Source organism: Mauremys reevesii, linkage group 9 (genome assembly GCF_016161935.1).
Source record: "Mauremys reevesii isolate NIE-2019 linkage group 9, ASM1616193v1, whole genome shotgun sequence".
Lineage (NCBI taxonomy): Eukaryota > Metazoa > Chordata > Testudines > Geoemydidae > Mauremys > Mauremys reevesii.
This window is the reverse complement of record NC_052631.1, coordinates 98101687-98127662: the sequence shown is the minus strand read 5'-3', so window position 1 is coordinate 98127662 and position 25976 is coordinate 98101687. Positions and strand designations below refer to the sequence as shown.

The 25976-nt window shown below is 38.8% G+C and overlaps 1 protein-coding gene across 1 annotated transcript in view; it reads left to right on the top strand.

Moving 5' to 3' along the window:
- LOC120371788 (transmembrane 9 superfamily member 2-like) overlaps window positions 1-25976 on the top strand; it is a 37930-nt gene that overhangs the window by 788 nt on the left and 11166 nt on the right. The window contains exons 2-15 of the mRNA XM_039488031.1: window positions 1674-1741; window positions 3413-3506; window positions 4575-4702; window positions 4952-5081; window positions 7644-7771; window positions 9138-9249; window positions 11513-11589; window positions 12526-12634; window positions 15396-15528; window positions 17993-18112; window positions 18297-18354; window positions 21649-21808; window positions 23104-23255; window positions 24438-24549. Of these exons, the coding sequence (XP_039343965.1) occupies window positions 1674-1741; window positions 3413-3506; window positions 4575-4702; window positions 4952-5081; window positions 7644-7771; window positions 9138-9249; window positions 11513-11589; window positions 12526-12634; window positions 15396-15528; window positions 17993-18112; window positions 18297-18354; window positions 21649-21808; window positions 23104-23255; window positions 24438-24549 (1581 nt within the window). The remainder of the gene's footprint in view (window positions 1-1673; window positions 1742-3412; window positions 3507-4574; window positions 4703-4951; window positions 5082-7643; window positions 7772-9137; window positions 9250-11512; window positions 11590-12525; window positions 12635-15395; window positions 15529-17992; window positions 18113-18296; window positions 18355-21648; window positions 21809-23103; window positions 23256-24437; window positions 24550-25976) is intronic.

Genomic DNA, 25976 nt, shown 5'->3' with positions numbered 1-25976 from the left:
TGCGGTGGGGTTTGGGACAGGGATACATCCCATGGCTTTTAGCATCTCTGGAGTGGATGAGATGTTGAACCTGTCTGTCAACCCTGGCCAGGTACTAGGTGAGAGCAAGCTGCTTCTCATAGGAACAGTGGATCTGTCAAACCATGAGGGCTAAATTAGTTATGTAGGAAAAAGATCTTGAAGTTAGTGTGGATAGTTCTCTCAAAACATCTAATCATTGTGCAGCAGCAGTCAAAAAAACAGATAAGAATGTTAGGAACCAGTAGGGAAGGGCTAGCTAATAAGACAGAAAATATTATAAGGACACTTTATAAATCCATTATATGCCCACACTTTCAACACTGCATGCAGTTCTGGTTACCCCATCTCAAAAAAAAGATGTATTAAAATTGGAAAAGGTACAGAGAAAGGCAGCAAAAAAGATTGAGCATGTAACAGCTTCCATATGAGGAGAGATTAGAAAGACTGGGACTGTTCATCTTAGATGACTAAGGGGGAATATGATAAAAGTCTATACAATCATGAATTATGTAGAGAAAGTGAATAAGGAAGTGTTATTTACCACTTCACGGAACAGAAGAAACAAGGGTCACCCACTGAAATGTATAGGCAGCAGGTTTAAAACAAAAGAAAGGAAGTACTTGTTTACACAACACACAGTCAACCCGAGGAACTCATTGCCAAGGTATGTTGTGAAGGCCAAAAGTATAACGGGGTTCAAAATGAATTAGATAAGTTCATGGCTATTATCCCAAATGTTCAGGGATGCACACCATGCTCTAGGGCTCAAACTGCCAGAAGCTGGGACTTGGCCACTGAGGATGGATCACTTAATAATTGCCCTGTTCTGTTCATTCCTTTTTAAGGCTCTGGCATTGGCCTCTGTGGAAGACAGGATAGTGGCTAGATGGACCATTGGTCTGACTCACTATCACTGTTCTTATGTTCTTAGTGTATGTTTCTGGGAACATTTTAAAACCAGGTGTTATCCACACATTTGTGTGCATGATAATTTTTTTTTTAATGTTTCTAACCATTTGTTAGGTGCCCAGAAATCCTCTTGCTTCAAACTTGGCAAACTATGGAAACTTGGCAGAGGGGCAAGACTTGCATTATGGCGTTGTGTCTTATTGCCATTGAGCCCTTCAAACAGTATGCTGGTTTCTGCTGTCATCAGAGTTCATTGGTGCTGAAAAATTATCAGTTTCTTTTGTGATGTGGTGCCATAAAAACGTGAGAACTTCCTGCTCAGTTCTGCAAAGTGGGCAGTCTCTGTGTAGGTGTGTATCTACTAGGAAACCTGATACCTGTCTTTCAGTCAGTGGTGCGGCTGTGCTAGCACCCTGCTAAGTGCTAATGTAGTAAGAGCTAGAGAGCTTTTAACTAATGTTTAAACACCTGAGTTTTGTCTGCACTGGTGTTTACACAAGTGACTAGTGCTAGCTACTATTGTGCTACTGCTGGAAAACAGGCGCAAAGATTTTTAGTCTAGTCAAGGTCTTTAATCTGAGTCTTCCTAGCACTGCACAGCAGAATGTAAAGGATAAAAAATTAGCCTTTCTAAACATGGAATGGGTTTAACTAGTTTAAGATGCTTCTCACATGGGCGAAAGCCCTCTTGCCTTTTCTTGTATTACAGTTTATGTTACTTATATACTTTTTCATTCTTTTAGTCAAAAATTGAGCTCTTTGTGAATAGACTGGACTCAGTAGAATCAGTTCTACCTTATGAATATGATGCGTAAGTACACTATAGTACAATTCTAGAGTGTTTGAAAGCATGTTTTCTATCCTCACCTTTATTTTTTATATAAACTAAAGTAATATGATTTGTAACTTGATAAATATGTATACAGTTTGAAAAAACTTTCAGACACTTGCTAGCTGGAGGAGTAAGCCTACTACTCAGATAGGTATGAAAGATGACAATTGGTGGAGTTATCGGGGTTCACTAGCTATGTCCTGCTAAGTAATTCAACCCCTACACTATTGGGAAAGAGGGGAAATTGCAGGGTTTTCTATTGGGGTTTTGTCCCTGGGTCCTGCTTTGGAGTTCTATGTAGACATCTATTAGATAAAGTGGGGGTGAATTTCAAATGTATCAGCTATCTGCTGTAAGACTGCAGCTTTCTGTCTCTTTTCTCCCAGCGCCTCCTGGTTGCTGTGAAGAGGAAGGAGGTCTTCATTACTCTGTTACGCCCCCAAGCTCTGCTTTTTCGTTTTTTGGGGGGATTTTTTTGGTCTTTTTCTGTGAAGAATGTTACTGCCTGCCTTTGCTATTGCTTGTAGCTTTGCCAAGTAGAAGTGTGAAATTTGCGTGATTCTTAAATTTTACTGCTGAACACACTGGGGAATAACAAGTGATATTCTCGTAAACTTTACTCTGCTCTTCCTTGGAAAAGCAATAAATAGCTGCAGAGATGCTGGAGGCTGGCTCAGTAAAACAACACTACTGCCTGGTCTACGCTGGTGGTGGGGGCGGGTGGATCTAAGATACTTCGACTTCAGCTACGCTGTTCCCGTACCTGAAGTTGCGTATCTTATTTCGACTTACCTCCCGTCCTCACGACGCGGGATCGACGGCCGCAGCTCCCCCGTCGACTCCGCTACTGCCACTCGCCCTGGTGGAGTTCCGGAGTCGACGGGAGAGCATTTGGGGATCGATACATCGCGTCTAGATGAGACGCGATAGATCGATCGCTACCCGCCGATCCGGCGGGTAGTCTGGCCGTACTCTACACAAGTATTGCATTAAATTCTGCAGAAATTGGTGGCTTAGGCCCACACACTGGTTAGGGAAAGCTTCTTATTAACTAGTTTCAAGTGTGCTTTTTATAATGTAGATGTAACCACAGAGATCATGAATAGTTATATTTCCCTACCTTTAACTGTTTCAAGTAAAGGGGGATTTCTGGACAGGTGAATGGATCTTTTTTGCATACTGGTATAAAAGCCATCAGATTTGTCCCTCAGAATAGACACTTGCCATGTTAATTATTTTCCATCTTTAAGGGATTTTTTTTTTTTTTAAATCTTCATTTGGCATTATGTCATGCCAATAGCGCTTTGTATGATTTTCTTACTTCTTTTAACCTGGAACTTATAGTACTTCAATTGCTGTCTGAAAACGGCACTTTGACTACAATCTTACAGTATATATTTTAAACAATATTGCTGGAACTATGGAGTGCGTTGGTGACTGATTAAAAAAGTTACTTTTGTGCAGTGAATTGTACCTCATCTGTCTGCATTTGAAGTCAGATTTTCAATGGTATATTAAGCATTGTTGGTTTAAAAAAAACCTCATGAAAACTCCTGTATCAAAGATATCGCTTAAAAAATTGATTTATTTTGTAACTGTAAATTTCAGCCTAAAATGTATTAACATTAAAGACTCTATTTTTTTTTCCAGTTTTGACTTCTGTCAAGATGAGAAAGAAAAAAGGCCTTCAGAAAATCTTGGACAAATCCTGTTTGGAGAAAGAATAGCATCATCACCATATAAGGTTATTCAAGCCATCCAAAGTGATTGTGGTTACACTTGGTAGTTGCAGTCTTAACCCACTTTAAAAAAAACAAACAAACTCTCCTTCCATAATATTCAGCTGATAGAAAGCAAGGAGATAATAACTATGGATTTTGTACTGTCACTATAAAGCAGTATCTTGGTCATTGTTAACTTAGTGCATGGGAATTGAGAATTCCATCCTAACCTGCTAACACTTTTTCCAAGAGTATTTAATTGTATATTTTACAGAGATTATTCAAGTACGTGCAAAATTTTGGGCAACATACAGTGGAAGTTAGTTTGGTCCTCAGTATAGTTACCTTTGCACACACAATTTGGTAGAGCTATTGGTGTGATGTGGCAATATAAAAATGGCCCACAAGCCATTCAGAATACTTGTGAGCAATAACTTTCACTCACTTTTAGGGCTTGTATATCCTAGGATTTTTAATTGTGTTGTAACGTGTTAACTAACAACTATAAATTCTAACCACACTGTAAAACCAGATTAGAAATATAAATGTGTGAAAACACTTCCTTAATGGAAAAGTGCGCTTCAGCAGGAAATGTCCACTGTGCTGCTGCAATTTGCCAGCATTGCCTCATAGTTTGTCATGCTCTATAGCAGCTGAAATTAAAACATAGTATACAAAAGGGGCATTGTTGGTAACATGGGTAATTTCATGATGCACTGTGCTAAGTAAAGCTAATGTGATTGCTCTCTTTACTGATGCAATACTTCATCAATTTGCAAGAGGATTATTTTTAAAAACCTTATGGTTGACATTTCAAATAGTTGTTTACTTGGATTATTCTAATTGTAGAGATTTATGTGCTTTTAGGAATGTACAGATGAATATTTTGCAGAAGTTGTACATAAGCGTTGGTTCTCAAACTGAGTTGAAACTGCTGATATGAAACCAACTTCAGCTTCAAGAATTCTTTTTAGTGGGATAGGATAAGATCTAGATGAAAAATAAACTTTGCTTGAAAAATAATGGCTTTTTAAAAAGGTACTCTGGGAACAAAACTTTAAAATTTCTCTTTTTGTGTGTTTTGGTAACAGTTTACGTTTAACAGACCAGAAACATGCAAGATAGCTTGTACAAAATCATATGACCCAGAAAAAAGTGATGACAAAAATAAACTGGCTTTTTTGAAGAAAGGAATGCAATTGAATTATCAACATCACTGGTGAGTTCAGACATCCTGTTTTGAACTATGAACAGAGAAATGAAAATTAACATAATGTAATGAGTTGTTCTGAAAGGTGACACTTTTATCTTTCTTCTATCCAGTAATTGTCCTGTAATATATTATTCTTTGAGACCAAACCAAAACCTTGTTGCTTTTATTTGCATATGAAATGTAACTTAAAAATAACAGAATAATTAGATAACATTTCTTACTAAGGAGTTGCCTGTTTAAAATTTCTTTGTCTAGGATTATTGATAATATGCCTGTAACATGGTGTTACCAAGTGGAAGATGAACACAAATACTGTAATCCGGGATTTCCAATAGGATGTTTTATTACTACAGATGGCAGAGTTAAAGATGCTTGCATTATTGATGTAAGTTGTGAGAGCTTATTTCTTTAATATGGCCAGATATGGGGCTAGCTACAAAGCTGTGGTGTTGGGGTCATGTCCTCGTTAGTCTTTGTCATGTTTTTTTGTTTTTAATAACTGTGCTTACAGAGTGTAAAACAGGCTTGATATACAAAACACAAATATAGTTAAATAAGCTCTACAGTATGTGCATTGACAAAGGTAAGCACACCTATATGTAATCAAACGTTCCTCCATTTATATACATTATGTGGTTGTGCTGCAGTTTGTAGTAAACACTATAGTTAAGTATCAGGGGGTAGCCTGATCTACAAAACAACAAGTTAGTCTGTATCTACAAAAACAACAAGGAGTCCGGTGGCACCTTAAAGACTAACTGATTTATTTGGGCATAAGGTTTTGTGGGTTTTTAGAAGTGAGGTTTTTTTACCCACGAAAGCTTATGCCCAAATAAATCAGTTAGTCTTTAAGGTGCCACCAGACTCCTTGTTGTTGTTACTATAGTTAAAGGTGCAAAATAGCTTCATACATCACTTCCTGGTATAGCCTGGGTTTAAACTTTCTGAAATACATTTTGGGACGAAACTTCATGTTTAGGCTCTGGCCGAGGGGAATTTTTAATAGTTTGGGCAAAATCTGTTGTCATTTATCACTATTGCAGCTCCAGGAGCAATAGCAGTAGTGGAAGCTATAGAATAGAGAGGATTCAGTATGTGTTTTTTAAAAAGTAGCTGCATTGTTATTACCAGTGGCTAACTATGGTTACAAAATTAGGTGTTCCGATATGCACTGCTGCTTCCATCATTGCTATTGCCAGTGGAAATGCACCAGTAGTGATTGATGGTCAGAAAGCTTGCTGGTGTAAACTTAACATCACCTCTGGATTGGTCATCTGCGGGAATTGAATAATAGATCTAAAATATTTTGGTAATGTAAACTACAATACAATGGATGGAGAATGGGAGTGGGGAGCATTGGAGGAAATCACCAACCCCCCTTTGTCTAATAGTAATGTAGCTAATATTGACCCTTTACTTCTAGTTATTAGTCAACAAATATAAGCAGCCATATGCTCAGTGTTACATCATAGGCAACTGAAGAGCAAATGAGGGCTGGGGATTGAAACTCACAATTTATACTGGCTACTGACCATCTCCAGAAAGGTCAGTAGTAAACAGTTCATGGAGCACATTTTTTTTCAGTCCAGAAATTTAGACCAGTTCTAATCACTAAAGCATTTAGTGACTAAGCATTTATAAGGCCATACTGTCCTTTATAATAAGGCTCCCTTACATCACTCTAGCAGAGTAAAGGGGCCTAACATTTTTACAACTGTTTTATACTCCTGGGGGAATTCACTAAGAACAAATAACTAAGCAGGCAGGCTACTACATTTTTGCTCTGTCTGAGGGAACAGAGCCTGCCCCTCCACGTCGAGCGTGCCACAATAGCGAACAAGAGTGTCTCTGTCTGTCTCTGTTTCTCTCTCTCTCTCACATGCACGACTACCTGCCCCCACCCCCATGGTGATTTATGTCTTTATTGGCTGCGCTGGGTGCCCAAACCAACGTGCCTGCACTGCTGGGGAGGGGGGGCATGACTGTTTTTGTGGCTTCCCTTTGCTTCCCTGTCAGAAGTAATTTTTCTGCGGGGAAGCAAAATCTGCAGGGGCCATGAATTCCGCACAAGCGCACTGATGCAGAATTCCCCCAGGAGTAATAGACTATTCAGCTGAAGAACCACATGTGTTAGGTTAGAGATGGTACTCACATGTCTATGCTCTAGCCCAGTGGTCCCCAAACTTTTGAGGGTCACGGCTCCTGCCCTCTCTGCATCCCACCGTGGCTAAGAGCAGGGCTGTGGCTTGTGGGTGGAAGATGATGTGGACAGGGGTAAAGGGGCTGAGGCTAGGGTCACAGCTGGGGGTAGGTCTGGGGCCAGCAGCGGGGCTAGGGACGGAGCCGTGGCCAGGGGCTGAACCGGCGGGTGAGAGTGGAGTTGCAACCTGGCTATGGTGATGGCCGACAGCCAGGCCTGGGGCTATGTGCGGAGCTGCACCAAGGCTGGAGATGGGACAGGAGTAGGGCTGGGAGCCAGGGACTGGAGCAGAGCTGGGGGTGAGGGAAGGGGCTGGGTGGTGGTCCCTCCCCACCCTGTGTGAGGGCTGGCCTGGGCCCCACCATGCACCCCCCTCCCCCCAGGTTCCTCTGTGCCCTCTGGGAATCTCTGCTCTAGCAACTAGAGGGGGGACAAAGAGCTACAGTTAGTGTGGGTTACATGGAGATAATAAAGAGTGAGTAGACTTTTAAATCTGGACGGGAGTGTGATGACCTTGCAAGGCTGATGTAGACTGCTTTAAACCTTGTGGAATACAAAGTTTATTCATTACCTTTATTTTCTTTGGTTTTTGTAGATTTGTTACCTTTCTAATGTCTAGTTTGAGAATATATAGAAAATATTCCTCCACCCCTTCTGTGTCTCCCCCCACTCGCCCCCAGTATTCTTTTATTTTGGAGTACTTGGATCTTTGACCACAGTGTTTTTCAAACCTGTAATATTTTGCAGTCTCAGTTTAACAAGCGGGACACTTTCTATCTCTTCAACCATGTTGACATTACAATCATGTACCATAGCGGGAAAGATGAAAGCTGGCCTGGAGCAAGACTGGTAATGGCAAGACTGGATCCAAAAAGGTAATTAAAATAGCATGTACTAGTAATGTGCTTCAGTGTCTTCAACCATGCGTAGGGAAGCTAGAAATTACAGTTGAAATAGACTGAAATTGGTTTTTCTGAAGAAATGTCTGTGATCTGTTGACTATTGTAAATCTTTGAATACATTGATGCATCTTCCTTACTTTACTTTTTAAAAGTAAAAATGAATGGTGTGGAGAAAATGAATAGAACACAAGAACCAGGGGTCATCCAATTAAATTAATAGTCAACGGGCTTAAAACAAAAGGACGTACTTCTTCATACGGCACAGTCACCCTGTGGAACTCATTGCCATAGGACGTTGTGAAGGCTAAAACTATAACTGGGTCTAAAAAAGAATTTAAATACGTTCCTGGAGGATAGGTCCATCAGTGGCTATTATCCAAGATGGTCATGGATGCAACCCTATGCCTTTGGTGTCCCTAGGCCTCTGACTGCCAGATGCTGGGACTGGATGATAAGGGATGGATCACTTGATTTCCCTATTCTGTTCATTTCCTTTGGAGCCTCTGGCATTGGCCGTTATTGGAAGACAGGATAGTGGGCTAGATGGACCATTGGTCTGATCCTTTATGGCCATTCTTATGTTTAGTGGTAATAAAACTGACTCATTAGAACATTCAAAGAGCACTATTAAATGAAGGCAATTTCTCTGGTGTACTTCAGCTTTCTCTTCACATCAGTTTTGGCTACAGGGCTGTGGCAAGAATATTGAATAATGGGGAGATGTGTTTTCCTATTATCCTCATAATCAGAAATGGCTGAACCATGTTTGCTCTAACTTTCTAAAGCAGGGTGGGCAAACTACGGTCTGTGGGCCACATCTGGCCCGTTAGACCTTTTGATCCGTCCCTCAGCTCCCCTCCTCATACCCTCCGAACCCCTTGATCCCAACCCAGAGCCCTCTCTTGTACCCCAAACCCCTTATCCACAGCCCCACCCCAGCGCCTGCACCCACAACTGGAGCCCCCTCCCACATTCTGAACTTCTCATTTCTGGCCTCACCCACTCCTGCATCCGTACCCCCAATTTCGTGAACATTCATGGCCCGCCATATAATTTCCATACCCTGATGTGGCCTTCAGACCAATTAGTTTGCCCACCCTGTTCTAAACCCTCAAACCAAACCCTTCACATGTTCAGAGGTGAAGTCCATTTTGATGGTGGGAACAGGAAGGCCTGTTCTCAATAAAGAAATTATAAAACTGGTGGGAAAAGATTAAAAAAAAAAAAAGTTAGATGGCCAAATGTTTTACATATTAGTCTTAATTACTATTAAATAACTGTGAAGTTCTCTATCCAATCCAGCTGGTATGAATCTTATTTAAAATTTCTGTCTTGCTAGCTACAAACATACAGATAAAAACAATTTAAATTGTGGAGGTCCCCCTATGGATATTCCTGGTAAATTCACGAACAAACTGGATTTGATCTACACTTACTCTGTGAAATTTGAAGTAAGTATATTAATGTTTTGGAACAAATCTCTTAAATTGTTTGGAACCTGGTTCTTTCTGGTAGTTATGTATTTATTTAGTATAAATGTTTCCCCTGTTTTAATACAGTTTTATGAATATTAAAGTGTCTGAGGAACAACTTGGGAATGTAAGCAGTTCTGTAGCTAAGAAATATTAAACATCCAGCCCCAAAGTTCAGAATGCAGAAATAGAGCACTGTGAAAAATTACTTCCAGAAGCAAATTTCTCTGTTTGCAAGTAAAAAGATGGCTTTAACTACCAACTCTGAGTTTGAAAGCCACTCAGGGCTTTTCTTTGATCATGTGTCATCAATATTGAAAATATTACAGGTTATATTATGCCTTCAGTTACAACAGAGCAATCCACCTGTCCTCAAATTTTAATCTGCAACTGGAACTTTAACTGTCTTTCTGATGATTAAGAAGGAAATGGAATCCAGGTCACTCTTCTGGAGCTTCATTGGCTCTTCAGTGTTAATAGGAGTAAAATTAAGTATTGGTTCATGTAACTTTTCTACATAGTCACTGTTCATAGTGGATTGCTAACTTAAGCAACCCTCATATTGGAGAAAATATATTTGTATATAAACTTTCTTGGAGACATTTTTGATTTTATAATTTACCTGCTTTAATGAATCAGTTTATAGTGAGCATATTTTCTTAGTTCTTGTCCACTGAGTTGCTGTCCATCTGATTTGAAAGTGCCTTTGTTATAATTTTACCCAGTCACTTGCAAGCACTAAGTTAACTACTTGATAAGTGGCTTTGAAAACAGAGTCCTTATTTCACCTAATACATCACAGGCAGTAAGTAGCAAATTATACTTGTGAATGTGCTTTTACCCTAATCTGAAAAGTAAACTCTTATGGGTGTGAGGATAGTTCAGTTTCCCTGTTGCTTCAAAAATTGGTACCTTAGGGTTCAGCCTACCCTAAGAAGTGGCAATTATGGTTTGTTTTTGTGATGTAAGACACCTGTCTACTAGGAATTGGACTGAGAACACTAGTTCATTTTGCAAAGGCAGCCATACAGCTGTCATATGATAGTAGCTTTCATTATCCACCCATCTGAAGTTGACTCGACCCTATGACTTTGAGGTAATAGAATATAGAGCCTTGGACTTTTCCCTTGAGCTATCCTTAGACTTGCTGATTTTACTACATGGATGAGCCTCCTGTCTATTAACATGTTTAAATCTTGAGGATAAATTGCAAATTGTAATTGTAATGTCAGTATTGTTCAGTAATTTGCAAAATGCGTTATGCATTTGGGACATCGGTTCTTTCAGCAAGAGTCGATAATTCCTGCTAGTTCAGATATTTCCAGCAGATGTCACTATTTACATCTTAAATATCAGGTATACTTAAAATTGGCCATCTGCAGTTTGCTGTCATTAAGCTTTACTTTAGATATAGTCAGAATGCATTTTTCTAAGGAAAAAAGGCTGCTATTTATTTAAAATTTAAAGTAATAAACCAGTAAAGTCAATAGTGACTGTGTTATAGATCCAGGACACTTACTTTTCAAAAGTAAACTAAGCCAATTTCTTAAATAGTAATGGCTTCATGATTTGTTATGCACCTGCATTGTTTTAGGTTGGCCACTGTTTTGTCAGTCTGATCTTGCAGCCTGCACACTGAGGAGACAGAAATCTGCACTCTGTTCTACAGCAGTTGACTTTTGGTAATGACGCCATGATAGACTGACATCTTAACCCATTTTGAAGGGTTGGGCTTTCAGACCTGTGCAAAAATACACATTTGTGCACTTGCTGTTTGCATACAGCACATACAAAAGTTCAGTTGAATGCTAAAATAGTAAATTGCACACAGTTTTCTGAAAATCTGATCCAGCGAATCATGACCTATTTACCAAATTGTGAGATGGTAACTTCATGGAGTAGTTTGATGAACTCACATGAAGAGGTGAGTTCAATCGTATGTTGTATAATTTTACTCTGAAGAACACTGATCAATATAAACTGTGCCCAAAAACATTACACATAATTCAAAAATTACAGGCAGTGAATAGTATAAAATAAGTTACAGAGAAGGACAAAGTCATAAAATAAAATAGTCAGAAGAAGAGATTGAAGAGTATAAGGCGGGGAAAAGACCTGTATCTAAGGTGAAGACTGGAGTCAAGTAGATTATGCATACTCCCTAAAGTCAGTAAGTGGCATCAAAACCTTTACTCCTCCAAAGCCATTTTTGTGTAATCGTTTTGTTTCAACTTGTTTATAGGAAAATGATATCAAGTGGGCTTCCAGATGGGACTACATCTTGGAGTCTATGCCACATACCAACATTCAGTGGTTTAGGTAAAAAAATTAATTTATGGAGTGACTAAATCTTGCAGTGAAGCACAAAAATCTTGTCCTGCAGTTTTCAGGATATGTAACTCTTACATGTAAAATGAAGTCTGTTAGTTTCCAAGCAAATGAACTTCCTTGTTTCAATATATGAAGTAACTTTTATCAGTCTTCGATCTCTTGAGAGCAGCAAAAGTATTGTATGTCACCAAAGGAATGTGCCATTAGTATCCAAAAGCAAAGTAAAAACATGGAGGTTACTTTATCATCCTGTTCTGCAGAGCTTTGGGAAGGTGACTGCCCGTCAGTTTTCTTACCATTACTATCTGGCTTACTCTGATGTACAGATCTTTATTTGGTAAAGTTTTGTTTTTAATATTAGCTGCTGCTGTTAAATACAAAAAATACAATCAGTGAGTTTTTTTATGCTAAAGAATGTACCAAAAGAGCTGTTGTTTCTGAATTAATGTATAATTTGTACAATAAAGAGGAAAATGCTGTGCTGTACATAAATGCTAAAAAAGCAATATATATTATATATGAAATAATTCATCTGATAGTTAATATGTAACTAATTTGTTTAATGGAATTACATAGATTTGATTATTTCATATATATATATATATATATATATAATATAATATATAAAAAAATCCATTTGGTAAAAAACAGTTGGCTTGAGATTCTCTAGAATTCTCTGCTCTTCGGCAGAATGGCTTTGCAGAGGCTTTTCTATTTGTTATATAGAAGTATGGCATATTATAATTTATTTTTTCTGTGGAGGAAAACATTACAATTAAAATACCTGACATAATGACTTACACAAAAACTTGATGTCCAAAAATGTGCTTCAGACTTTAGATGTGCACATATTAGGACTATTGCAGTGCATATGCTGAAGTCTGAAAAAGCGGATAGAAACGTTGAATTTTTCTTTATCTACAGCATAATGAATTCCCTCGTAATTGTTCTCTTCTTATCTGGCATGGTGGCTATGATCATACTGAGGACTCTTCATAAAGATATTGCACGATACAACCAAATTGACTCTTCTGTGAGTAGAACTCTTACGGTTTTTAGATGATCTCATTTTCTATGAAGAAAAATAATCTAACTACAGTTTTGAATGCAGTCTAGGAGGTCAGTATAAGTAATATGTAGACATATCAGCTCTTTGGGAGTAATAAATGGCCTTACTAAAATTTCAGATTCTCTAAAGAAGGGAGTATTTGGTGTAGATATGGTTAAGAGACTCGGTTTTCTACCTTGATTTGACAAACTTTTAATGTGGAAGGACAAACTTTAGGGGTAAGCAAAGGTGAGGTGTGGGTGCTACTCAGATATTTCAGAGAACTTAATGTTGAATGCCTGTGCACATACTTGGATGCCTAGTGAGGGACACTAACAAGTAAAACTCTAATTCATCAAGTGATGGCTACAAAGGCAAGCTGAGAATTTCTGTACTGCTATATGTAGGTTTCTATGAGTCCATTGTAATGGTAAAAACCAAAATCATTCTGCTTCTCTTACTGGTTAAATTTATCAACCTGAAGTGAATTTGGTACAACTTTGTTCCTTTTTAAAAAATGCAAATAAACGTGCTCTCTGAAGTACTATCATAATCTTAATGAAATATTTTATTAACAGGTTTATTTGATTTGTGCACTGGATGGGGAAAGGACTACTCCTACATTTTAAATCCTAAAGCATGAGGTTCATGGACATAAAACATCATTTAGAGAATTGTTTTCTAGTAATCGTCAGTTGTAGATGTAAACCTCTTCATTTTAAGGCCTAAACATTGCATATTTCAAACCTACTTGTTTTACAGGTTTGAAATACCAAGCTTGCAGTAGGACATTGAATTTTTATCAGTAGTGGTCTTACTGCAATTTCCCCCTAGATGGTGGGACCAGGTTCAGCTCTGGCATAAGCAGATGGAACTCCCATTTTAGTGGAGTTGTATTGAAAACAACAGTTTAACTTTCTCATAGGCAGTGTGGCTCTAAGTCCAATGCAGTATTTCTTTTAGGGTATATCTACACTGCAATAAAAAACCTGTGATAGCAAGTCTGAGCTTGGGTCAATTGACTTAGGCTTGTGGGGCTCAATATCAGTGCAGACACTTTGGCTTGGGCTGGAGCCTGGGCTCTTTAAATCCACCCCTTTGCTTCTTAGTAGGCTTACTAAAAATCCAGCTCCATTGAGTGAGGAGTGCTCTGGTTCACATAAGACAAATCAGGGGCTCAGGTTGCCCAGCTTGATTTGATTTTTTTCAGACATACAGCACAGATAATGAATCAACTTTCAGAGCAAAGTTGGTGATGGTACCAGAATCTGCTGTTTTCCAAGGGAAGTATTTTTGCTGACTAATTTCTCATGGGAAATCTAACTCATGTACTTTCACTGGTTAAACCTTTCCAAATGTGCCAATAGAAAGAGTTTGCCTCGTCCCCTGTTGGATTGGAATAGAAGGCATGCATTTAGGAAGTCCATCCTGGAAAAGGGATATTTATTTATTCAGTTGAACTAAATTAAAAATAAGCATTTATTTCAGGCAACAACCTTTAAACCAATGCTTTGTTTACTTACTGGTTTATGAAAAAAGGCTTAGTAAGGATAACAGAAGCTTCTTGCTTTTGGAAATGAGAACCAGATTTATGTGGACTCCCACAGCAAAGTGCACTGTACTTTTGGGAAAAGAGCAACTAGAAGACTTCTGTCTTGGAGAAGAATGTATTATGATACTGAGTTTGGAAGTGTTTCATCCATGTTGTACCTTTGTAATCATGTTCCCTGTTCCCTGACTCTGGATCTGTGGTTTCTGTTTCCCTGCTAACATAACACTTGCTATAAAACTGTTTTCTAAACACATTTTAAAAAAGAAAAATCCCATTTCTAGCATACCCTCAGCTCTTGAGAGTAATTTATCAACAAGGTGGACACAAAGCTCCTCACACTGGGAAGATGATAAAATGTTTCAGGGGAAATGAAGAGATGTCTTTGGCACTGAACTAAGCTGCTGTGCATTGTCATGCAGTTCTGTTTCCCTTCCTTCCCACCTCTTTTTTTTTTTTTTTTTTCTGTGAATGTTTGATTTTTGGTACCAAACACCCCAGGGAAATATTTACTGATTACATTTAGGCTGGATGACGTGTAAGGAACCCAGCATTCTTTGTCTGAATGAGGCACAGGTATTAGCATGGGCCAAATTTGTTGGAAACCACCAGTTTTTCAGAGTTGGCTGCTGCTTAGTTCCTCCAGATTGATATTCCCTAAGATTCAGAGACTATGTTAGTTTATTTAGCAACATGAGAGCAACATGGTGAAGAACAGTATGGTCTCAACTCAAGAATTAACAGGCAAGATATTTGGAGCAGAGGGAGCCCAAATTTGCACTTACGAAGTAAAGCAAAAAACCTGTCATTCCTTACTGTTATAGTTACTGAGACTGATATGCTTTGAGACAAGCAAAAGAGAAGTTTTTTTTTTAACCAACGTGAACTGCTGTATTCCAAGTTAAATTAAATGGAATGTTTTGTTTTGCTTTATGTTCACATTGACCTTCTGAGGATCTTTGCTAATTACATTGTTTCTCTGCCACTCTCAAAGGCAAGTAGTTTCATCATAAATCTTGCCTATTTCTTTCAGTAAACCATGAGGGGACAGTAAAATCAGTGAGTGATGAATCAATGCAATTAGTCTGTCTTTGGAACCAAACTGAAAGTTAATCAAACTTTGAAAGCATGTTTCACATCTTGCATGTATTCACTGCTGAATTATGTATATTTAATAAAGATGTTTCTATTATGCAGGAAGATGCTCAAGAGGAATTTGGTTGGAAGTTGGTTCATGGAGATGTATTTAGACCTCCAAGGAAGGGAATGCTGTTATCTGTCTTCTTGGGTCAAGGAACGCAAATTTTCATTATGACATTTATTACTCTATGTAAGTATCATTAGGTTTATTAAAATTACATACTTACACTCTGTTAGTGTAATTGTAAGAAACAAGAAATGATTTCTGGCATCGCTGTCTATCCTTTTTACTGGTAGCAAAGTCCTTTTATTTAAGAAAAGAAAAATACACTTGCTTATAGTAACGACCCAGATCACTGTAATAACACTATTGCAAATAGTGTTTTGAGCATTTTTGCAGCATCTCTCTATTAGGGCTAATTCACATACTCTAGATCTATAGAAGTGACGTAGCCCCAGTCCAAATCCCCTTTTAAAAGTTGTTAAAAATATACTAGAAGTCCACACTTACTCCTCATGGTCCAATAATACCTGGACCCAGTAAGGTAAGTTCAAACATGTTTAATCAAAGCTCTAACACTTTCCGGAACACATTTTTTTTCTGATAAATTTGATGCAACAGCCTTTCCGAAATAAGAACTTGAGTACGTGCCAGTAAAATGGCACTGAGACAGTGCTCATGTAACTTGAGCTTGGTACAAACACCTAGATACAGCCATAACATTGTAATCTCCTACAAATTACTATATTTCATTGTTTCATATAAATCTTTTACAACTCCCTTTGTTACTGCACAGTAAAATACTGGAACATACTGAGGTTTATATGTTTTTATAGCACTTTGTATTAAATCATTTGTTCTAAATTGTATGTACCAGCAAAACATTATTTTCCGTATATCTTGATGCCAAGCAAAAAAACAAATTCTTTGATTAAATGTTTCAGACCAGAGAACTGGTCTACAGTAAATACAGATAGAAGTCCAGATAAAATGGTAGCAAATTCAGACTGACCTTCGGTACTCACTGTTATCAATAAACATCTTTATGCAGGAAAAAAGGGTAGCCTGTTTTCCTTTTTAGCATAGGTCGTTAAGCAGAAGAGTCAGTATACACTTGTCCTTGATCCTCCTCTAAAATATATTCTTGCCATATTTAACAGCATACTGTAAGATGTTGGCTTTCCCTTCTGGCTTGTTTTTAAGCTTTAATTTTAATAAAGATTCCTGTGTGGTGCTGAGCATGAACAAGGAACCATCAGTTCTGTAGCTTTTGTCTCCCATAGAGCATAGACTTGCCAGTGGCCTGAAGGCTGATTATGTAGCTGTTCTGCCAAGACCATTATCAATAAACAACAAGGAAAACTTCATAAAGTCTAGACGGTGGTGACGATTTTTCTGCCTTGTTGATTGTTCATTAAAAGTAGAAATGAATATCTTATGGGGAGAGGAATAACTTTTGTATTCAATATTTTAAATTAAAAAAAAAAATCACATCAACAAAATCCCAATAGTCTTTGACTAGCCCAAGTTAGGGTACTCATGTACAGGTTGGCGAAACAAATCAATAATGTAAGGTATGATTATAATTCTGGGTTTCTAACATTCTGTTGGCCTTCTTCTGTTTTTAGAGTCTAAAAAGTTGGTCAATTATTTTTAACAGTGAAAATAGCAACTTTGTCTTTCCACTTCATCAGTTCTTTTTTTGTTAGAAGATCAGAATATGAAAATGTTCACCCCAACTCACTTCATTCCTAGCTGACTAACATTTCACACCGAGCATTACTTTTCTGAGTTCTAGTTCAGCATCCTTTTCTCTCTTCCTAATGTGTTTTAAATGTAAGTATAATAACTTACCTTTTTATGTCTTCATAAATTGGTCCTTCCAAATCCATGACAGCTCTTGGAGTCTATTTCCAAATACAAAAATTTCACATACCACCAGTTGCAGGAGTCTGTAATTGAATAACTGCCGTTCAACTTGGGGGTTGCCCTTGCAGTTTGTTCAAGAACTCCAACTCCCCCTTCCCCTTTTTTTTTCCTTTTTAAATACGGGGACCTTATTTTCCAGATGGTCCACCTTGTTCCTGAGGATAAGCATTGTCCATCATGGGAGCTGTGATAGCCTTTGTCTGGAGTTTGAAGTTTCTAAATCAGTTACTTGAAGATTCAGTCCTGTTATCTTCATGCTTCTTATAACTACCTTTTTAAAACTTAAATCACTGCCTTTTACTACTCTGGGCCTATTTTTCTTGGGCAACTCTTGTGGCATGTATTAAACTATTATGGTTGCCTATGCAGTAAATGTACTCTTACAGAAGCATCATTCTTTAAGCTTTTGAAAGCTGATTTCCAAGCAGAAATCTCATGGCATAGTTGTTGGAGGAGCAGAGACTTCAACCATATGCCTCTCTTGAAGCCTTTTAGCCACAAGAATCTTTGCCTTTTGAGTATGAGGTGAAAATGTCCAAGCATTTGGTTCAGAGTTATGCCCAGAGTGGTGTGCAGTTATGACTAGTCAGTATGTGTGCGTATGTTAACATACACACATACTGTCTCAGTGAACTGGATAAACCTGTGGGCTATGGTGTACGTTCTACAATTTGCTAATAAAATGTGTTGACAAATGGCTTATTCTTTCTTTTCACATCTTTAGTTCTAGCTTGCCTTGGCTTTCTTTCTCCTGCCAACCGAGGAGCTTTGATGACCTGTGCAGTTGTACTGTGGGTCTTGCTGGGTACTCCTGCTGGTTATGTATCTGCTAGAATGTATAAAAGTAAGTACCATTGCTTATTTCGTATGATACAGCATGTTAAATTCAGAATTGCCAGGCATTATATGCAATTCAAATTGGAGCTGATGTCTCAGATATCAGATCTGCTCCTTGCTGTCATACTGCAAAATATTTATAAAAGGTGTTACGTTTGAAACTATAGTAATGATTTTTACTTATTCCTCAGCATTTCGAGGCGAAAAGTGGAAGACAAATGTTTTGCTGACAGCTCTGTTGTGCCCTGGGTTAGTATTTTTTGTTCCTTACTCTTTTGAAATTGTTCTTTTCTGTATTCTTGTGTATAACTCAGTTACCACAAATAAAGAAAAATACTGATTTCTTAGCACAGAACTCTTTTTCAAGGGCTGTGCCATTGCCTTTATTGCTTCCCTACTTGATTTTCCTTTCTACACAGAACATCTTAAAGTGGGAAGAAAAGCTTGTAAATCACATCCTGCATTTGGAGAATTTGTGAATTGCATAATGTTCTAGAGCATGGCTTCTCAACCTAGGGGTCACGACCACCCTCCCTTTCTTCATAAGTAGTCCCAACACTATGGAGGTGGGGCCTGAAACATTGGGTTTTTGTTGTTGTAAGATGAGGTCATGGCATGGAAAAACTTGTGAACCGTTGACTTAGTTGTATTGTTGCTGATTTAGTTAATCCTGATGCAATACAACTGCTCTTACGTTACAGCATTGAGTATTTTCTAGATAATCATGTTAACATAGTAGGGACTATATTTCATTGTGAATGCATGGCTTATTATGGTGGCTTTTTGGAAAGGCTATTCTGTCTAGGGCACCTTTGTAAATCAGGGCTAGATCCTATCCCCATTGAAGTCAGTCTCACACTATTCATACTTAATATACGGAAAGTAGGGTTAGATCTGAGATTGTAAATTTAGTTCCTTACTAATGTGGTACAAATACTTTATCTTGTTCTTTGTATCTTGAATATATTGGAATGTTCTTCTGGTGAAACTATTTAATTAGGGACATTAATGTTCTATACAAAATTATTTTTATGACTAAAATAGCAGCTATGTTCTACTGCAGTGAATAATCTTGCTAAAGACAGGACAAGAGAATAGTTCATGAAGAACAATATGATGCTCTGCATGTATAGCTTTTAAAATTGGGTTTCGGAACATTTCATTTGGAAACTAGGGTTTCGGGTATGTTTTTATGTCTATGTACCTAAAAATATCATCATCATTTTGAAATTAATGTTGTATAGACAATTGTACTGGAAACCTTAGAGGTAATTTGAAGTGGTCCTTTAAGACAGAAGGTTGCCTATTAGAGGTAGTCCTTGGCACAGCTTTCTGGGTGGGTGGGTGTGTGGTAGAGTGGAAAATAAATGTATATAGGAGATTAGTGAATAGCTAAATTAATTTTTCTGATGTGTTCAATAAATATCTTGAATTTGGCTTCAGATTTTTATTCTAGATAACCTATTTCAGAATGGAGTTTAAAAAGATCTGTTTTCAGTAGAAGTCTCTATCTTTGAATGAAGACAGATGAAAAATAGAATTAATAAAACATGGGTTGGTTTGAATAAACTAGAATTGGATCGAATGAAACCTGATGTATTGGGTAACAACTGAATCTGTAGTATTTCTATGTGGAAATCTTATTCCTAAACAAAATGTGCTTCAGTCTCCCTGCTGTCATTTAGATATCTTCACAGTGCAGAGGGTATTTATCTGTAGAAAAAACATCATGCTGATAATTTAAACTCCAGAATATATTCAGTTTCATAGAGGAAGCAGAATGATTGGGATTGGTAAAACAAGAACAGATGTCTTGATTATGCTGTGCTTGTTCAGTGAAACTGCATAATGTCATAAACAGCCCAAGGCAGTTATATACTCAGTAGACTGAGTTTATATACAGAGTATTTTTCCTTTATCTTTGGAAGGGAAGAAGCAGAGATTGGATTACTGACATGGACAAGATCTAAAATATACCATGCAGGGTTTGCTTTAACTGCATTTGATTGCACGTTTATAGGGTGCTACTCACAGAAGTATTTGGGAACCATTTGTGCAATGGCTTTCCCACTGCTTTTGTTTTGCATGATGTTGTTCAATACAGTGGAATGTGTAGCTTCCTCTGAGACTAGTGTAAATTCTGTTCCAAGAATTCTTCCATATGAGTCCCAGTGAATGGTTCATTTGGCAATGCCCTTTCCTGGGACTGATGCTTCTCCTGTACCCTGGATGGTGAGAATCGATGCAGGTTCCCAGATGAGGTTCTCTGTCAATGTATTTTATTGCTTTATTACTCGATGAGACGTGTTTGAAATCTTAATCACTCCTCTCAAATAATTTAAACTGGATTTCAGTCTCATTTGTTGAAAGGATTTTCAGAAAGCAGGTGGCGAGAGTGCAGGAGAGCATGACGTAAATCTTGTTAATTTCCAAAATCGAAGTCTTGAAAACTTTTTTTTTTTTTTTGAATGAAGGAAAGGTTTCGAGGAATAAAATGGGGTGAGGAAGTTGTTTGCTTTGTGACATAATTCTACACTAAAAGTGCAAGAAGACTGTCAAGGGGGGAAGGATAGCTCAGTGGTTTGAGCATTGGCCTGCTAAACCCAGGGTTGTGAGTTCAATCCTTGAGGGGGCCACCTAGGGATCTGGGGCAAAAATTGGTCCTGCTAGTGAAGGCAGGGGGCTGGACTCAATGACCTTTCAAGGTTCCTTCCAGTTCTAGGAGATTGGTATATCTCCAATTATAAATAAATAAATAAAGAAGAGGACTTCTTCAGGCTTAGAAAACCAGCCTTTAGGGGTTAGCAAACTCTGAATAGTTTTTGTTTTTATAGATTTTGAAAAAATGAAGGTATCGTGCTGATTAAATTGAAGAAATAACACACTCTTGCTTCAGTAGCTTAGCTCCTTTTGAAACTGTGAATCTCTTAAAATAGTATAAAGATGTAATGTTGTTGAACTAACACACTTTTTTTGTTCACTTTTTGTGTATTGTGTCCCACTGCTGAAGAGAGATTTGGTTGTAACAATAAGCTTTTTCTAAGATTAGCCTGTGGTAGCCCTGATGTAGTTCGTGGTATCTTGAACAGTGGGTTTTGCCAGCAATGACTGAATTTGGCAGAAGGAATAACAGGCTCATTAGAAAAGAGCTATTTAAAAGCATTACCAGACAATTAGCAGTGATGGGAAAGGAAGGGCTGGCAAAATACAGTACAGTCAAGAGAGTATTTGCTAAAACACACCATGTACCGTTTTTTGTGATAGTGTCTCTTCATGTTCCCTTGGTTTATTTATAGCCAATTAAAGGTCTTCGAAATAAGTGGCCTTGTTGCTAAAAGACCCTAAAGATTAAAAACAATTAGCTGTTAAAAGTGATAATTACCACTTTTTATGTATTAGCGGTGAAACAATATAGCATGACTAGAGAATGAAAGACTACAAGTGAATATTCATAATCCTTTAGTTTTATGAAGCGCCTTAAAATATTTAATTCTCTTCTGATTTTATGCTGCTAATGAGAAAATTGTGGCTTTTTTTTTTCAGAATTGTCTTTGCTGATTTCTTCATTATGAATCTGATTCTGTGGGTGAAGGGATCATCAGCTGCCATCCCCTTTGGTACACTGGTTGCTATTCTGGCAATGTGGTTTGGAATTTCCGTCCCATTAACCTTCATTGGTGCATATTTTGGATTCAAAGAAAAGGTAGTTTTTGAGTACATTGTTTAAGTGTGTCTTATCTGCCACTCAGCAGAATACCACTACTATTCTAACATTAAGTGTTTATCCATGCGGTGTTAGTGTGCTAGCTGTCAACATCAAAACAACAAAATGTGGCTAAGATGCATATGGCTGTCCTTTCTGAAATGAACTGTTTTCCAGCTTCTGATCTTTTTGTATGGTGGACAAGAATACAAACTGATTTTCAAAATATTTTTCTGGCCATTCAGGATCTCTCTTCTAAGAACACATCTTTATTGACATTCCTCTTGTCTACACAGTATGTGTGCTATAGTCCTCTGAATTGTTAACACATCTAGAAGAAAATCAGTAGTTCCATCAAAAAACTAAAGACCTCTCCCTTCTACATGTTGAAATTTACTAGGTCACCACTGAAGTGGAATTTCCAAAAAAATCACTGTTTGTTGGTTTGTGTATTAGTTTGTAATCTTCAGAGATGTGGCTTATGGCTAAGGCTGCAAGTCTGTCACGGAAGTCACAGATTCTGTGACTTCTGCAGTGGCCAGCAACAGCAGTTTGGGTGTGTGGAAGGGGGCTCAATGCTAGGGGTTGAGGGTGGGGGGCTCCCCAGCTCCCACTGGCATGACTCTGCAGCTACTAGGCGGTGGAGGCGCCAGGGGGCTCTGCATGCTGCCAGTGCCTGCATGTCCTGCCCCCCGCAGCTGCCATTGGCTGCGGTTCCCGGTTAATGGGAGCTGCGCAGCCAGCACTTATGGTGGGAGCAGCGCACGGAGACCCCTGAACCCTCCACCACTTAGGAGCTGCAGGGACACGGAGCCAGGTAGGGAGCTCCTGCCAACCCCCGCTCCCAGCGGCAGTCCCGTGCCACTGTCGCCCTCCCCCAGCACTAGCAAGCATGGCCTGGCCCTCCTCCCCTAGCACCAGTGGAGTCCTGGGCCACCTCCCACAGTGCCCCCAGACCACCCCAGCCCGTGCACTCGCAGCCCCCCGCCCAAGTTTTAGTTAGGGGTTTATAGGAAAAGTCATGGACAGCTCACTGGCCATGAATTTTTGTTTACTGCCTGTGACTTGTCCAGAACTTTTACTAAAAATATCTGAGAGTAGAACGTAGCCTTACTTATGGCACAGTTTATCGATAAATATAATGGGAGAGTTAAGCATGTCAAGTTCCAAGGAGCTGACATTAGGAAAAAATCATCTTAAGTGTCTTTAATTCTTTTAACACTTTCCTATCTTACCTTGTTACTATGTTATTTCCAGTTTTGTCTTTTTTTTAATTGTATTAATTTCTCTCAAAGCCTATTGAACACCCAGTTCGTACAAACCAGATTCCTCGTCAGATCCCGGAGCAGTCGTTTTTCACAAAGCCGTTGCCTGGTATCATCATGGGCGGCATCTTGCCGTTTGGTTGTATTTTTATTCAGCTTTTTTTCATTCTAAATAGTATTTGGTGAGTATTGTACCTTTGCTTGATAGGTAGGCTGGGCTGTCAGCTCAAAAATGCAGGGCCGCTCGGGGGGGCAAGTGGGGCAATTTGTCCCAGGCCCTGGGCCCCGCAGGGGCCTTATGAGCCACTCTGGGTTTTCGGTGGCAGGCCCTTCACTCACTCCGGGTCTTCGTCGGTGGGTCCTTCAGTGCAACGGAAGACACGGAGCAAGTGAAGGACCCGCCACTGAAGTGCTGCCGAAGCCTCGGAGCACCGCCCGGTGAGTACAAACGCTGCTAGTGGCGGGGGGGGAAAAAAAGCCACGATCAGCGGCACTTAGGCTGCTCTACCGCCGCGGCTTCATTCTTCGGCAGCGGGTCCTTCCCTCCGAGGGGGACCCTCCGCTGAATTGTCGCCGAAGACCCGGCCCTGCCCCAGGCCCCCTGAATCCTCTGGGCGGCCCTGCAAAAATGAAAATGTAAAGTAAGCATGGAGAACCCAAAACAATGGATTCAGAAAAATCAGGAGGGAGACATGAAGGAATTTGCCAGTATTCTCTTTTTGTGAAACATCTTTAAATTATAGTAATTGCATCCTTCTAATTATTACATAGATTGAATGCTTCTTCCCACATCTCATAAAAAAGATACTTATGCACTTGGTAGGAAAGGGTGCAGTTTTGTATGGTCAAGTGTTTAGATGACCCTTGAACTGGAGTAAGAATGATTTGTCTAGGGATAGGAGTCTGGGAGTGGAGGAGCAACTGTCGGAAGGTGTAACATGGTGAAATAAGACAGCTGGAGGACTAATGGCAGCAATGTGAAGGAGGTAGATGTTAAGCTGAAGAGCAGCACAAGAGAGAGGCCCTGAGAATTGAAATCATGATAGTACCTTACTAGTGAGAACAGTCCTTGACAGAAAGGTGAGGGAAAAGAATGATTTCCCTGGCCTATGTAATCAGGGTCTAATTGTTTTTTACAAAACTATGCTATAGCTTTGAGGTGCCCTTCCCCTTTAACAATGAAACTGTGTAAGCAGCATATTTACTCATGAAGGTAGAGGGATAGCAGGTACAGGCTGAAGATTTGTAGGATTATGTCAACAGTTCAGACAAAGCCTGTTCTGTTTTCTGATTGCTTATTTCTTAGGTATGTAACACAAAAAAGAGTGAACACTAATTTGACAGATTTCTTTTGTGTGTTTTAGGTCCCATCAAATGTACTACATGTTTGGTTTCCTGTTCTTAGTGTTTATAATTCTTCTTATTACGTGTTCTGAGGCTACAGTCTTGCTGTGCTATTTCCATCTATGTGCAGAGGTAAATGAACATATTATTTTGATGCATATATCATGACAGCACAATGCATAGCTAGCTGGGATGTGTCAGAGTGAAGTTTGTAAGGATGCCTATGCAGGGCCACCTCTGCAAAGTGCTGGACACTGTGGACACTGTGGATGTATTGCCAGGATTCTGTATATCGATTGTATGTACCTTTGGCCTGGTTATGTTGTTGGCCTGTGTTTTGTAATATATACAAGTTAAATTTTCAAAAAAGGCAATTTCTGCCTTGTCGCTGCAGCTAGCAGTGCAAGCTCTCGTTTTATGCCCCGGAATGGTCCTGTAGTAGTAGAGGAGCCACAAAATAGGAAATGACACTCCAGCTGGTCTGGCAGAGGTATACTTTTTAATGTTATGAACAGCTTGACTGAAGGCAACTGTTGGGCATAACATGTCAGTGCTCAACTTTGGAGGCTTTATGCTGCTAATATCCAGCATGGCATTACAAAGTCATCAGTATAAAGGGGGAGAGATGTTGTTTTCAAACTGACCTCTAATGAGATATTTTACACTGTGTGGTTTTAGTAATTTTGTCCTTACTGAAAAGGGCTACCTAAATATTTTCTAGCCATCTCCAACATAATAATTCTTGTGGTATAAAGAAAGTGAAATCAGATTCAAAGCTAACACTTTTGCAAAAAGTTTGACACATTCTCAACTATGTATATTTAAAATAACAGTGAAAGAATGAAGTCGCATTTGTGATTGTTCCTTGTAAATCATGAGTTAAGGTTTCCAATATGCTGTGGCCAGTGTAACTTATAATTGCTCTGCAGTTTGAGTACCAAATTTGCTTAACTTCGCATGCCATCCAACATAGTGTATACACTTATCCCTTCTTGAGGGTACACTCATCAAGGGGTGTGAATGTTGGCAATTTTTGCAGACTTTTGAAGAGTTGGTCCTCAACCACAGTGTTCATTTCCACTCTCGAATGCTATAGTTGTGCTGTGCAGTTAAACTACTATTGTGTTGCCCATTGTGGATGCATTTCTGTGGTGGCTACTTGTACCATGTATATGTACACTTGCAAGGTGCTTTGGGATCCTTGAGGGTGAGAGCTACTGCACATCAGTGAAATTGTTTCAATGAATTAATAGTTACTTGTTAACACATTACCCTGTGTAAATATATAATTCTGCATCTTCTTAAAATCTACAAAACAAAACAAAAATTAGTTAAGTCCCCAGCATGTTCTCCTGAGACTTTGTAGACTGAACAGACATTTGCTGTAGTTCCCCTGGATAACAGAATTTCACGTTCATAGTTGAAGCATCCTGACAGAATTGACTTTGAGAAAGAAATAGCAACTGGAAAAGCATAATTTTAATGAAAAGGAGTTTAAGCAACAGTATGAGTGTAGAAATATGCCAAGAATTAATTTAATATTTCATAAACTTGTAAAT